At 37.9% G+C, this 15,439-nt stretch overlaps 2 protein-coding genes and 1 long non-coding RNA gene across 4 annotated transcripts; 2 read left to right on the forward strand and 1 right to left on the reverse strand.

Annotated features, from left to right (window-relative positions):
* Window positions 1-3,870: 3,870 nt before the first annotated feature.
* LOC110755400 (Pentatricopeptide repeat (PPR) superfamily protein) lies at window positions 3,871-6,117 on the forward strand. The gene has a single exon (XM_021956596.2). It carries the CDS (start codon window positions 3,889-3,891, stop codon window positions 5,239-5,241), a length of 1,353 nt encoding a protein of 450 aa, XP_021812288.1. The 5' UTR covers window positions 3,871-3,888; the 3' UTR covers window positions 5,242-6,117.
* Window positions 6,118-7,102: 985 nt separating this feature from the next.
* Window positions 7,103-11,161, forward strand: LOC148294039 (uncharacterized). Its single transcript, XR_015836600.1, has 2 exons — window positions 7,103-7,359; window positions 10,464-11,161. It is a non-coding gene; the product is annotated as an uncharacterized LOC148294039 (long non-coding RNA).
* LOC110755438 (P-loop NTPase domain-containing protein LPA1 homolog 1-like) lies at window positions 8,845-15,136 on the reverse strand. 2 transcript variants are annotated; one of them, XM_088255065.1, is made up of 9 exons: window positions 14,778-15,136; window positions 14,385-14,533; window positions 12,611-12,888; window positions 11,943-12,024; window positions 11,271-11,696; window positions 10,453-11,160; window positions 10,224-10,334; window positions 9,711-9,877; window positions 8,845-9,153 (listed from the first exon to the last, which is right to left on the reverse strand). In XM_088255065.1, exons 2-9 carry the CDS (start codon window positions 14,529-14,531, stop codon window positions 9,054-9,056), a joined length of 2,019 nt encoding a protein of 672 aa, XP_088111191.1. In that variant the 5' UTR covers window positions 14,532-14,533; window positions 14,778-15,136; the 3' UTR covers window positions 8,845-9,053. The 2 variants fall into 2 exon arrangements, with proteins under 2 accessions (XP_088111191.1, XP_088111190.1); XM_088255064.1 differs by lacking the exon at window positions 8,845-9,153 and having other exon boundaries at window positions 9,322-9,877; window positions 14,778-15,135.
* Window positions 15,137-15,439: the final 303 nt, after the last annotated feature.

Raw genomic sequence — 15,439 nt, forward strand, 5'->3', positions numbered from 1 at the left:
AACAAAACTATGTCAATCTGTGTGGTTGTATATATTATTGCATAAATGTTGCTAAACAGCAAATGTAATTCTAGCTAATTATGTACTATTGTGATGATCATGATTATCAATTATGATACTAATAACAATGATGATGGATGATGGAATCATGAAATAAATATATAGAAATTCTATATATATCCCCTTCTATTGATGGTTTCGATCGTTGAAAAAAATTTCATGGGGAACCCTAAAGAGTGTCTCTCAAATAAAATTATTTGAGGAATCCCTCAATGGAAGCGTGTTAATTACTAATTAGGCAGTGTTGTCTAATTGAACCTTTACTAATTATTTTCTCATATTATACACCGATATGGTGTTTAGGGAAATTGCAAATCGCACATGGACTTTTCATCTCAGTTCATTCACTACTCAAACTAAATTTTTTTGCAATTGACCACCCTAACTTGAAATCCCTGGACGAAAGAAAAACGCAAAATTGATAAAAGTCATTTTTATTAGTGTCAACTCTGCCCTTTAAATGATGAATTAGCAGGAAAAATAAACCAACATGTTGTTTAATTGTGTTTAAATATGTTAATTAATTACTTTAATCTCTTTCCAATTCCATGAAAGAAACTAGATATTACAAGGTTCATATCAAAAGCAAGTTAACATGACACCTTACAATGTTAGAATGAAGATCCATTAATCTTTTATACATGAAACTCTTTAATACATGAATTGATATTCATTTGGTATTAGTAACCAAATCTACAAATCTACGGATTTAGATGATAATATTTAAGATTAATTGTTTGTTTAACTTACTAAAATTCATGTACGCGCGCGCCAAAATTTGAATATGAGCATTTGAAATTCATTTTATATATACTATAATCAGTGGTCATAGCATTATGCATTATGTATAATTCATGTCGAATCCTTTTTTTTTTTTTTTTCAAATACTTCCAATCAAATGGAGAATGGAGCAATACATTTCGGATCATTGAACGGAATATGAAATCATCCAAATTTCTAAGTTTAGTATCTTAGAATGTCAGTCCTTTTTTCTTAATTTGTGAGTTTAACATTAAAACTGTAGTAGTTGTGTTCATGCATAGTGGAAAAGCCCAAAAGCACTAGTGGTCTCCATGGTCGTACAAGGTGGTCCAAGTGATGCCACCCAGTAGGTGTACATGTGGCAGACATGTATGCAACTGAAGGACCATCAAGGGTCGCATGCAACAGATCTCCTTGGACAACAAAATCCAACTATTATTTGTCGTAGACAGAAAATTGTGTTATGTCAGAGGGAGGCATCAGCTCGAGCAATAGGCCTCTTAGGCACCCAATTCGGTTTTCAGCGCTCAAGTTTTGTCAGGGCAAGAGCTGGGCTCTACTAATCTGGGCAACCCAAAGGCAAGATTACCCTGGACAAGCTAACCTAATATTGATGTCATTGTGACATCAACAAGTTGCTTTTGGGTTGGCAAGACAATGGATAGAAAACCAACAAGAAAATTGCTAGGGCAGGCATTATGTGAATAGTAACAACCCTTGCTCTTTTGCCATGACAAATAGGTGAAAATGCTCTTATGATTCATGCAACAACCTGTTAATATATATATTCAGTGTCCTGCATTTAAATCCTAAATTTGCTCTATAGACCCTTGTTTTTTTATATAAAGATTTTGATCCAATTTTTCCCTTCAACAAGGCTTTAAAAGAAATATCATCTCCTCTGTTGGAATTATTTAAACACACCTGCACTTCAATACTTGCAACAACCAGGATTCAAGTTCTAGAGTTCAATGTGAACAAAAAGAGGGGGACAAAGTTTCGAGTCTGATGTGAGGATGTGAAGTATTTTCCCACATCGAAAAGTTAAGAAATATTGCAAAGGTTTATAAGGAACTGGGTCACTCACTCCATTGCTAGATGATTTTGGGTAAGAATTAGGTCACTCTCTCTTAATCCCTAACAGATGTAGTGCGATTTATCTTTTTCAACATTTTTCTTCTTGGCTAGCTCATTGGAGATTCTAAATTTTAGCTAAGAAGCTCCAATCCCATTATTTACTTCATTTTAGGTAGGTAACAGAAGGGACACATCAAGATTTGAATTTGGAAGGCATCCTTGAATTGTTATTTTGTTTAATTAGAGATGTGAGATTTGAACTTGAGATATTTTTCAATATTAAAATTAAAAAATACAACTAAATCAAAAGCTAGTTGATTGGAATTACAAGTTAATTTTATCTTTGATGAATTGTGTATGTGGCAAGCCAAGTAACTCTACTCTATATTCACACTGCATCACAGTTCAACTATATGAGCAACATATGCAAAAGAAGTTCCCCGTAGCGGTGACATAACTTTGAAGTCTTAGGAATTTTCATTTAGGATTTTCAGCCGTTTTAACTCCTCAACTATGACTATTGTAGAAATTAACCTCCTGAATTACAAAAGCAGCCAATTTTAACTCTGTCGTTAGATTTTATCATATTTCATCCACAATTCTGTCAATAATGTCAAGTGAGGTGCACGTGGAACAAAAGTAGAGGGCAATTTCAACACAACAAGCAACAATCACGTCTTCAATGGTCATATGGCTCCAAGTCAACGTCTTCCATGGCCATATGGATGGACTTCTATAAACGACAAAAGAGAGAGAGAGAGAGAGAGAGAGAGAGAGAGAGAGAGAGAGAGTTGAACAATTGTGTCTCTGTGTGTAAAACCCCCATTGAACAAGGCCGCTACTATCTCCACTTTTGTGATCCAATCCACGTGCTCGACTTGGACTTGGCTAAACATGTATGTTCCTTCGCATCTTCAAACCACTTCCTCTTCTAAACTGTCTACAATGGTGGGTATGTCGAAACAATTATATGTAATGGTGGAATTTGTGACATTAGGGCTGCTATGTTTTTAATTTGACCCAACTATTAGGGAAGATGAAGATTGGTAGGGATATGGGTTAGAAGGACTATATTGCCCTCCAATTATGTTGCACATGTGTCTCACGTGCCATTTCTAACGGACTTTTGGATGAAATGTGATAAAATCTAATGGCAGGTGTTAAATTGGTCATTTTAATTAATTCAAGTGTTAAATTGGCTGATTTTTTAGTTCACGAGGTTAAGTTTGATTGGGGTCCTAGTTCGGGGGAGGGGTCTACAGCAATTTACTCTTTCATTATTTTGCCCATGAAATTGAAAGAAATTAGATGAAGGGACAGTATTATTGACAAAAACTGAAAAGTAGAAGATTGCAGTGAAGTGATCCAAGTTTTTGGCACTATAAGGAAGCAAGAAGCAAGATCTTCTTTGGCACCATATGAAAAGAAGAAACAAACTCCTTAGAACATCTCCAACCGATATGTCAAAAGTGCCACATAGACATTTAACAGCTAGAAATAACATCTAACACACTCCAACCGATGTGTCAAAGCTGATGTGGAATGAAGGCTGAAGATTGAGATGTTATTTTTGACATCCCAAAAGCAAGATGTCAAATGAATATTTTTTTATTTTTTATTTTTTATTCTTTTTAATTAAAAATAAATCAACACTAAAATGTAATAAAATAATAATTTAATTTGACATATCGGGTGGAGTGTAAAGCTGTGTCAGATGTCAAATTGCCACATCAGCCATCAAATTTAAATTTGATGTTTGGTATTTGACATCTCCCTTGGAGATGCTCTTAAAGCAGTTCTAGCGGTGGATGGCAGCCCGGGCAAGACAGGGCCCAAGCCCAGGGAAGCGCTTCCAGCGGGCCACTCTTACCAGGGCAAGCTGTGGGACTCACGCAACCGGGCCAGCCCACTGGCCAAACCAGCCTTACCTCTAGCCTGGGTTTGTTGACATTAGTGATGACCAGCCTGACTTCAATCTCCAAATCGAAAATGTCATTCCAGAACATCCTCAGAACCCTCAATACTGTCAAAAGAACACCCGCCAGACCCTATCAAGAATTCATAGAATTAATTTCTAAAACCCCAAAAACTGCAACTTCAAAACCCCTCAATACCACCACCATATCCCTCCTCTCCAAGCTCAAACCCAACTCTCTCAACCTCCTTCTCTCAGACCCCAAATTCAAATGCTCCAAATGCTTGCTTTTCTTCAACTTCCTCCTAAAAAACCAGTCCTTTATCTCATTCAAGATTGACCTCCATGCCCACTTAACCCTCATTTGCAGGCTTCTCAAGGCAAGAAAGTTCACTGATGCTGAGGAAATTTTCAAATGTATCTCAGTTGATGAAAATTTCAGGTACCCTTTTTCTGTTATTGCTTCTGCTGCTGAAATTTGCTGTCTTGAACCTAGAGTCAAAGCGAAATTGTTCAATTTGATGATTAAAGTTTATTCGGATAGTGAAAGTTTCAACCAAGTTTTGGAGACTCTTGATTTTATGAAGAGTAATGGGATTCAAATTGATGAGAGGACTTGTACTGTGCATTTGCTTGCTCTCAACAGGAGAGATGAGGTGCAAAAGGGTTTAGATTTCTTTTATCGATTGCTCGAATCGGGCACTAAGGTCTCAGTATATTCTTTGACAGTTGTGGTAGATGGGCTGTGTAGGGGTGGGGAGATTAAAAGGAGTAGAGAGTTAGTGGAGGAAATGGTGAGTATAGGAACTAAACCGAATATCATTACATTCAACACAATTGTGGATGCTTGTGCTAAGAGATGGAACTTTCCAGAGTTGGATCTGATATTGCTTGTGATGGAAAAGGAAGGAGTGGCATTCGATATCAAGACGTATCAGTTCTTGATTGATGGGTTCACGAGTTCTGGAAAGGTTGAAGAAGCTGAAAGGTTGGTTGGGGAGATGCATGATAAAGGATTGAAAGTGAACACTCATTCATACAATTTGATAATAAATGGCTATTGTAGATTGGGGTCTATGGAAAGTGCTCATTCTTTATTTCGTAAGATGGCTGAGAGAAGTACATTCCAGAACGCTGATACGTACTGGGCTCTAATAAATGGTTTTTGCAAGGTTGGGGCGCTGGGGCTGGCAATGGAATATTTAAATGAGATGCAGAAGAAGAGGATTGAATTGGACAATGTTATCTTGAATATATTGATTGATGGTCTTTGCAACAAAGGGATGGCTGATGAAGCTTTTCAGTTGCAGGCATTGATGGTGAAAAAAGCTTTTAATGCTGATTTGTCTGGGTGTAAAGAGACAGTAAATGGATTATCTAAATTGAATCAGGCTGAGGAAGCAAATGAGGATGCCGGTCCTAATTAATTAGACGGGTGCAATAGCTTAAAATAGGGAGCTTCTCTACTTTGCCAAAATATGAAGAAAATTGGGGAAAGCTATCATTCAAGGAAGAGATGAGATGACAGGGGGGTAGGGGGAGGAAAATGGCAGAATGAAGCTCAGAAGCTCAGTGAGGGGTGAAGATCAAGGATCATGCTTGATCCAGATTATGATTTCAATATCTGTTCATTGCGAAGTTTGTGAGAGACATTCTTTTCCGCGGCTTTTATTCTAATTGTGGTCATCATATCTGCTTTTGACAGTTCCAAAGAAGAAGAGTTCTTAAGAGTAACTTCTTCTGTGTGATTACAGTTAGCAGCTGCAATTCGGCAATATATAGGAGAAGAAGTTAATTTACCCATAAAATGGCCCACTGTAAAATTAATGCTGCAATGAGTATGTCCCTTGTCCTTCAGCTGTTTTATTGGGTTACAAAGTTTGGATGGCCAGAAAGAAAGCAATTCGAACTCAAATTGAATGATGAGCAGTGAACTGTGGTCTGCCATTTAGTTCATGGTAGTTCATGGGGGTTTACAAATTTTCTTGGGGAAATTTACGATTTTTTCTGTTGAAGGATTATACACCGTTAGGATTTGATCTGAACACTATACTATCACCAATGAAAGGATTTCTTCAAAAGTTATACATTCTTTGGAAGTGTTGTAATATTAAATCAGAAAGATCAACTTGAATTTTTGTATTCAATTTAACCGATCGACTTTTGCAATGCATAAGTTCGTTCTGCCAGTTTAGGCTCTCTTTTCCCCCTGAACGACTGTAGTGAGCTATATCTGGTTTATGGTAAATGGTTTCTCCATTTCCATTTGCACTTTTATTTTTGCTAAGTTCGTTTCATTTTCACTTGTTTTGGTAATGATTGCCACATATAAGATGAAGTGAACCCTTTGTCTTAAGAAAGGAATTTTGACTATCCCAACTTTCCTTCTTGTATGATATGTTGTAGTAGTTCTGGGCTGCTTCCGTCATCCTATGTTGCTCAACTCTAGTCTGACTTATACATCCTGACTCTTAATTTGAGTTGGGCATGAACTCTATCCCTCCAACTCGCATTGCCACCATAAATGGAGGTTGTGGGAGGCTTTAGAAATTACTCTCCCAGAGTTCAAATTTTCATACTGCCTCTGAAAACCGAAAGCTATTTCACCATTTCCTTCGGTCTCGGGTATGCAAAAGCTAGCTCTCGTAGTCAATCCTACGACCTTTGGAGAAATAGAATTGTGCACTGAAGCTCTGGTTGGCATTGGAGTGTCTCTGGCTCAAATGCAACACCATTCAGCTTGTAACAGCAACTGATCTAAGGTAATTTGGGTTTTTCTGCTTGGTAAGTCAACCTGAAGGTATCCGTATCATTTTACACTTCCAAACCTTGGAAGTTAACCACTCTAAAATTTGACTAAGCAAATTTTGTCTCGATTTGTGTAGGAATTGTTTACAATTACTTGGAAATTTCTTTTTTTTTTTTCTTTTTTTTTTTTTATAAGAGCAAGGAACTTATAGCTCAAGTGATATAAAACAAATATTGACAAACAAAATATATAACCCAGCAGATATTGCAAAGGGTTTATAGCTCAAGTAGTTCAGAGCAGTTCAAATCTCCTCTCCTTTAGTATCGCTTGTATAAAAAAATTTATATAAAAAAAAAACCCAAGCCCATATCTCACAGGGATATACTGGAATTTGAGGCTGAATAAATAAATAGAGTGATAAATTTGGTTTGTCTTGTATTTGAAGCTATGCCAAATGAAGGACAAGTAGAGTAGAGATAGAGCGAATATTCCAAGGATTATCTCCTGTCAAACTTGAAAGGTAATGTACTTCCTTCCCAACCAAGGTTTCATGGTCGCTTCAACTATCTACATATCTCTCCAATTTCTTCCTTCAAATTGGCCTCAACTGAAGATTGAAGTATACAAAAAAGAGGGAATTGGGCTCGCAAAATGCTGTAAATCTACACCAATCTGCATAGTTTTTCAAAGAGAAACTGTCTTGTGGTTAGTTGAAGATTATAACTACCCAAGAGAGATAGGGAAAGCAGAACAGAAAAAGGATTGCACCAAAGCATATCAACCAGCATACAGGGAGGTATGGTTTATTTTTACAGTGTCCTATTTGAAGTAACGTTGTAGCACAAGTTTTTGTTTTTCCTCACAAAGCACTCACAACAACTAAGTCTAATATATTTATATAAAACAATATAAAATAACATTATTAAATGAAAAAAATCCCATAATGAAAGGTCTTAGCCTTTCACCATGTCCAGCCTGAAACTGCAATTTCCTCCTCTACTTTGCTCTTTAGAGAGAATCTTTGGGAGCATCATAAACAACTTAGCCTATAGTCTTGTAAGATTTCCCAGAACCAAAAGAAAGAAGGGTTTTGAAAGAAAAGGAAAGTAATAAAGTAGATTGCCTATATAGCGACCAAGAGCACATCCCTTGATCCAAGCTGAGTTTTTCTTTCCTTAGCTTGGTGAAAAAAGTCTTCTTGATCCAGCAAGATCAGGTTGTTTTGAGCGATTTGGGGGTGTTAATTTTCTTTCTTGCTCGGTTTTGTTCAAGCAAACCCGAAGATCCTAATGATACGCCTTGTTGCCTTTTCCAGCGTCATACTTGGTGGTTGACCTTGGTTTTTCTCTGTTGCGTGATCGCTTACCAATTCTGATCCGCTCTCCTTCCGTAGCTTTTCTTCACATGAATTTATCATCATTCTGTCCTGCATCACATTCCGCAGGGTCCTGTTTCAAGCTCACCTCAAATAACATATGGCACTTTGAAGCGATCTTTTGGGCTGATAGATATTGAGTGACTTCAAATAGAAATACATGCAAAACATTCATGCTTGTTTATGCTTCTAAAACGGCCAAGCCCCATTTCCCTCTCTCTTTTTAGTACTGGCATATCCAACAACACGCTTGAATAACTAACAGGATGAATCATGGGTATAGGAATCACTGACTTTCCATGTGTTTACTAGCGCATAGGTATTGAAATTATTCAAATCCTTGACTCCATACTAACACATAAAATAATAAAATTTATGTCATTTCCACATTAAAATTCTTAATTCAATACCTGAAAAACCAAAAACTAGATTGATTAGGAGGGAGTAGTTGATCCCATACCCATTCATCCTCTCCCCTATTCGTAACTTCCCGATTCACGACTTTTCCCATTCCAAATAAGCATACCATAAGTGCTAACTTAGTGAGGGCAAGCCTAACATTCAATAACTTAATAGAAGTATGAGGTCCCTGTGATCACTTATCTATGAGGGGCAAGCTGCTTAGAAAGTGAAGCCCTTGCAGAGGATGTGTGGAACACTTGCATGCCCTACCAAACTGTTCACTTGCTATAGGGTTGTTGGTAACCCTCGGATGCTTGCAGTACTCTGAAATTTGAGTAAGAAATAGAAAATTATGGCCGTACGGTATTTGCACTTTTTTGTGTGTGAACAAAACGGTATTTTCAGTTAATGAGTAAGGATCTCCATCTAGCTTCTTCTGGGGATTCGATTGGAGACGAGCCTAAAGCCCTAGTTTTCACCTAGTTATGGAACTATTCAACCAGCTTTTTAACAGGAAAGAAAGCAATGCATCGGCCATAAACCAAGTTATATAGGGACAAATGAAAAAAAATCCTTCACTTATGATTCATGAATAAGTGAAGCAAAAAAAACCAAAACTATCATCCTTTCTTCTACTGAAAGAGTAAAGAGAAGCACTTCCGCTACCAAAGCCGGATTGTGTTATTGTTTGCCGGATCTCTATATGCCCATTCTCAGTCAGATGCAACTCCTCCCCTTGCTGGCCTCAGCAACTTGGTGAATAGTGGGCCAATACATCTTGAACAGAGATTGAAAAAACAACCGATTCCATCCCTGCTAGAAAGAATCATGAAAAGCAGGTTGGTTACCCAACCATAGATAGCGCTAGCATACAACTCTTAAATTATGTTAGAATGCACCCCATACTCAAAAACTACCCTAAAATCATGTTCTCAATCTAACAAAGCTAACAGATGCATCCAATGCTCAAACAACAGTACCAAACAAAAATACATTTTAGATCCATTCCATTGCAACTGCCTAAAAGCATTACTGTACAAATGGGGAAGATTTTAAGTTACCTAATTACTCTACAAAAGGAGGCTAAACATAGATAAGGGAGAAAAAGGCAAGGATATGAGAACACTAAAGCTTCAACAAAATAGTTGTCCTAGCACTGAGGGGCTCCAGAAAGTATGGGACCCCTGATTATTGACCCATGCCTTCCCAAGGCTGGAATGCTAAGGGAACGTCGTTTTCTAATTTTCACATTGCCAGAGCATGGCATTGTCATCTCATTCTTCTCCAAAAACAAAGATGAGTATGAGCACAATGGTTCAGAAAATGATTGGTGTCTAGTTCTAAGGAAAAGATCCAGGTTCTGGCGATACTTATCCCCTTCTTTATCGGCTGATTGATCATCAGAAACTGGGAAAATCTTAGGATTGTCCCCTCTCTTCTCCTCCCCTGACCAGTATCCATTTCCCTGCACGTCCTGCATTGCAAGGTCATCGTACTCTTCATCCGATTTTGTAGACTCCTCATCCACTGACCCTATCTGCAAGATGTAAACGATTAATTGACGTAAAAGTAGAGTTCAGACTCTCATCTGATGTGACCAGGATTATAACAATGTAAAGATCCAAAGTTCACAAATTTATTAGCTTGGTCAGACCAATTATCCACTCATTTTAAGCTGTCTGTCATTCATTTAATATATTATATATATATATATATATATATATGTACACATGTGTGTGTATAAATATTTAAATGATCCTAATATATTTCTGGGGCAAGCAGAGTTATCAGATGCAAAAAGCTGATAAAATTCAAGAAGTTGTCCTAATCTCTTCGGCTTCCGGTGTAAACTAATAATAATCTAAAACAAAAGCAATTAATACCTCTTCATAGTCCTGTTTGTCACCATCATCACTTAGTTCCTCATCACTGCCTGCATCAGCCTCTTCATCAACCTCTTCATCACTTCCATGCACTGAATTTTCTTCCTTCAGCTGAAGGAAAAGAAAACAATAAAAAATTCAAGAAAAACAGCAAATTGAACAGTTAAGGAAAAAATGATAGATAAGAGTTTTTTCCTACGGAACAATTAAAATTGGTGTTCAAATGTACCTCTTTGGCAGGACCCTCAGATATCCGTGGCGAGCTGCAGCAAGAAGAGGGATGACTTCTTCCAATCTCAGTTCCATCAGCCCTCGACTCATCCACACTTCCAGCACAACTCGGGCCACCATCACTGGGCCAAGCGCTGATCCCATAGAGACCAAACTGAAGATTTACTTGCTCTGCGCTGCCAATCTCCAAGTCAGTCCCATGGCAAAATATAGGCTTCCCATTCCTATCAACTGAATCAACAGGCCATGCCTTTGCCACAGATCCATCAGTATTCACAAGAGCCATCAGATGCCTAGTTGAACCTTTCCTCTGGATCAGCTGAAACATCCCCTTAGAACTCAAAGAATTGGCTGCACACTGGTTCCTGTACTCCTCATCCACTACAGTAACTGTGTTTCTTGAGGGATCATAAAGTTGCTCCCCTGCTTCACGCCTACGCAGGCAACTGAAGACGGTTGCATGGATGGCTGCCACACTCTTGTCAACATTAGTATTGTTAATTTTGGGGACAAGATGCTTGTCAGCTCGTTTGCAGAGATATTCTTGGATTGTTCTGATGTTTCGGATATATTTCACATATTTGTTCTTTGCTGGGTCCAGCGTCATATACTTTGCACGAACGGCAAATCGTTCCATGTGCTTGTCCTCATTTGTGATGTATATCATGAATGGAATGATAGAAGGGTGTTTCTTCATAAGCCCCATCTGGGATTCAAAGAATTATTTAGAGAGGGAGAGATAACAAGTATAAAAGAACAAGAATATATTTAAACAAGGAAACAACAAAGGGAAAGAGAACTATAGGTAGTACATACCACAAAATTAAGACTCAGGTGAACACCTTCGACAATAACTGATTCTCTTCGTTCCTCCCATGCAGTGATAAGCCGATCAAGACTGTCAATCACCATCTCACTTTGTGCTTTAAACCCTTCAACTGCCATCTGCTTTGGACCTATCAATTCAGCAGTACTCAAACCAACATCTGACATCCGGGTATCAGATTTCCCAGAGGCAGAGCCATCTGGCATTCCATCTTTGGGAAGTGAGTGTAAAGTTCCTGCTAATTTTTTGGCTTTCTTTTTGGCTTTAGCTTCTGCAACAGACACTGGATCCAAGCACTCCCCAGCATGGTAGGTTGAAGCCCAGAGCAGAGGGTTTTGTTTATCGTCCACAAAACTCCTCATCATGTGCCGAATTGAGTCAGTAGATATCACAGTTGTGATTCCCAACCTACTACCCTGCAAGACTTTATGGATTACATCCAAAACCCATAGCAGCACACAAATTTTTATTCTTATTGATTTTCATCATACAAAACTTGGACTATCAGACAATCACAATGAAGATACATAGTACATCATTATATCCATTTTTCCATAAAGAAAAAAAAATTCCCATATTATGTCAGATTAACAACTAACAAAAACTAACACCAAAAAAAATCAAAAGGAAATTATGAACAAAGAATGGATGAACTCAAATACCAGCAACGAGGACAAAGTAGATTTTCCACAGCCGCTAGTGCCACACAACAGTACAGTCACAGATTCCTTCCTTTCACGGATTCTGCAAGGAAAAAATATCCTGGTGAAATTAGGAAAAGAACAGAACAAAGACAGGAATTTATAACTCAAAGGAATGCAATAAACAACATAGAAAATGACTCCACGTCACAAGGCCATACAGAAAGACTGAACATTTCCTTTTAGAATCACAATATCTCCATTAATGTTCATCTTCTTGTTCCAGCTGCATTACTAAAATCCCCTTATTTTCTTCAATAATCTAGAACTCCAATGATTGCTGCATCACTTAATTAATCAATGGTTATGCCACTAGTAAATTTTCAGGATGCTATAACAATAGGGACTTCTTCCTTTGAAATATGCAACCACAGAAAATGTCCACAGATGTCACTGTTATCATAAAAGTTCCATAAGAAATACAATAATTCTTACACTAATGTTAATATGATACACAATTACAGCTTTAAACATATGTGTTTCCATATTTTAATGAAATGCAAATTGACGACACAGCATGTGAAATAAGTAGCCAGAATGCGACCACATATTCCCAGATTACACATTTAAATGAATATATGTAAATAAAGTAAATGTATTTTCAATAAAGATGCAAGACTTCTTCGTACCTGCATGCCAAAGCTAGGTCCGCCCTCTGGTTGGGACCAACATATTTGTACTCAGCCAGAGCATCACAAACAACATCTAAGAAAGTTTCTCTCCTAACAACAACAGTTGTGCGTATTTTGTACAATTCAAATGGAACACTCTTATTGCTATCATCTTTCCCTGAAACCAAATGCTTGCAAGCCTCAGCTTTACTAGGGGAAACAATTTCCATTCCTTCTGGAAGCAATACACTAGATGAGCTTTCGTTTCTTATCAATTCAAAAACCCGCTGGCTAATCTGATCAAAGAAAAATATATGGCGTTAGTGGTTACATTTCTCAAGTAAAATAAAACATTGGAATCAGTCAAATTACGTATGAAGGAAACATGAAAACTCACCAATCACCAGAAATATTATTATTCTAATAAAGAAGCAAATGACCTGCCTGAACTCTAAGGTATAAAATATATAAAGATCGTACTGACATAATAACATAGTAAAGAAATTATGTAATGAAGAACCAAACTAGAGTACCAGAGTTATCATGGAGTACTACCGTGAGGTAAAACAACCTGACAACTGGAACAAACAGCTGATTAATTTGACTGAACGTATCAGCTAATGTAGACATTTCTAAAACAATGGCCAAGACGTTGCTGGTATTGGACATTTCCGAAAAACCATGCAGGCCCAAGATTAATGAAAAGTGAATAAACTAATGTTCCAAAACTAACATAACACAACAGAAAGAACTGTTCTACATATCCAAGCAGGTTCAGTGAGATACACACAAGCAGAAGAAACACACTATAAACTGTGAATAACCCAAATTGGAATACAATACAATTACACAGTTCACCCTCTTGGCTATTCCTCAGAACTGGAGGACACTTGAAAGCATGTGAACAAAGTTCAAAGGATTTCTCACGCAAAACAAACCCTACCCGGTTTTACTTTCGAATTGCACAAACCCTCAAGATATTGGTGAATGCATTATGGAACATGAGGGATCTTCTACCCCAGGCAATTTTAATACTAAGTACATGACATATATAGTCAGACATTGATTTGCATAGACACCATTGGAACTTACTCAACAGAGCTTATTGCACAAAATAGAGAGATCCATCAATTAACAGAGTCAACTCTTGAAATTTAAGAGCTGAAAAAGCCATAAGTGATGGAAAAATTGGAAAGTAAATGGAGGACAGGATGAGAGATCATCAGTTAAGATGGTTCAAGCACAACAAAAACTAACGGCTCCACCAGCAGAATAATTTTTAACAGGTCAAGTCGAAGGCGACCCAGGAACAACATAACGGTCATAACCCACCTTTTTTTATTAAAAAAAATTAAGAAGCGCCTGGACTTAATCTGTGATAATGACATTTTGCACCATAATTTGACACATAAGAATCACTCAACAGAACGCCAATTGTACAAACAAGACTAATAGACCAACAAAAAATTAGGTCAGAGTAGCCTTCGTTGACCAGACTCTGAATAGAATTCTTTCACCAAAAAATTCAACACAATACAATGTATCGTTGAAGACTTTGAAAAGTGAAATTCAGAAAATCTGCAGAACTCATTACAAGCAAACGCAGATCTACCCCACAAACACCTTCCAAAGCTATTCACAGTAATAAATTCAAAAACCAAAATACACCCTTCCTCCTGAAATTTAAATTCTGGACTCCCTCATCAAAACCACACAGCCCATAACTACACAAGTTTTAAAATTTTCAACAACAATTTAAGATAAATTCGAAAGTCAAAAACCTTGTGTATACCTTAAAGGCATGCCGAGGCTTGCAGCCCATGAGTTGCAAAGAGCTTTGCAAAACAGGGCGCGTATATCGAAAAGACTCTTTTCCTTTCTCTCTCTTAGCTTCATCGTCCACCACCACTATGTACAACACCTTCGTCGCCTCCGTCATCTCTGCAACAACACGAGAAACCAAAAAAAAAAAAATCAGCTCAAAATTACCGACACCAAAATGCATAAAATTTCGAAGACAAAGAAAAACCAAATTCGACACAATGATTAGCCCGTGACGATGTGATGTTACAAGCACGTGCAAAACGTGAAAGAGAGAGAAACGAAGAGAATTGAAGGCAATGCAGGTTTGTGAGAGAAAATTGAGAAACGAAGAGAATTGAAGACAATGCGAGAGAGAAGGGACCTGAAAGTCGGTGATCGAGAGATTTGAAGAGCGAAGGAGACGAAAGCAAAGAGCTGTTTCTCAGTCTCTAATGGCTTTAGCTTGACGATCCGCCATTTTCAAGAACGCGATCTCGGCGTTTTACTCTATCTCTCGCCACTCACCACCTGCCCTCCCTCCCTCCTCCACGCATCGCACACAGCGACCCTCCACGAGTCTCTCTGTCTCTCTAACACACCACTTTCTCTCTCTAAAACTCTCGTCTTTTTGCAAACACACACTCTCTCTCTCTATCTTCTCTCTTCTCTCTCCTCTCTCCTCTCTCCAATCTGATCTCAAATGACCGATTTGGGCTTCGATCGGTGCGGGAATTGCAAATCCTTCGCGTCGAGATTTATAGGGTGGAAGTGTGGGGCCTGGGCGCGGTGTTCAAGGAGTGGTGAAAAAGGTAATTTTGTGAAAAGGTGGGGTGATTGCGGAGACCGGGGGCGTTTTAATGAGATGGAGGAAAGGAAATGGTCCACAAGGACAAAGAGGAAAAGGACTTCAGACCAATTTATTATTTAGTTTTTTTTTTGTTTTGGAAATTTAATTTTGAGGTTTTTGTTTTAAACTTTGATGGGTCACCCTGAAAAAGGACCCTGTGAGAATTTTAGGAAATTGAAATCAGAAACCAAAAATCC

The sequence above is a fragment of the Prunus avium genome, chromosome 6 (genome assembly GCF_965620075.1).
Source record: "Prunus avium chromosome 6, drPruAviu1.hap1.1, whole genome shotgun sequence".
In the NCBI taxonomy this organism is placed as follows: Eukaryota; Viridiplantae; Streptophyta; class Magnoliopsida; order Rosales; family Rosaceae; genus Prunus; species Prunus avium.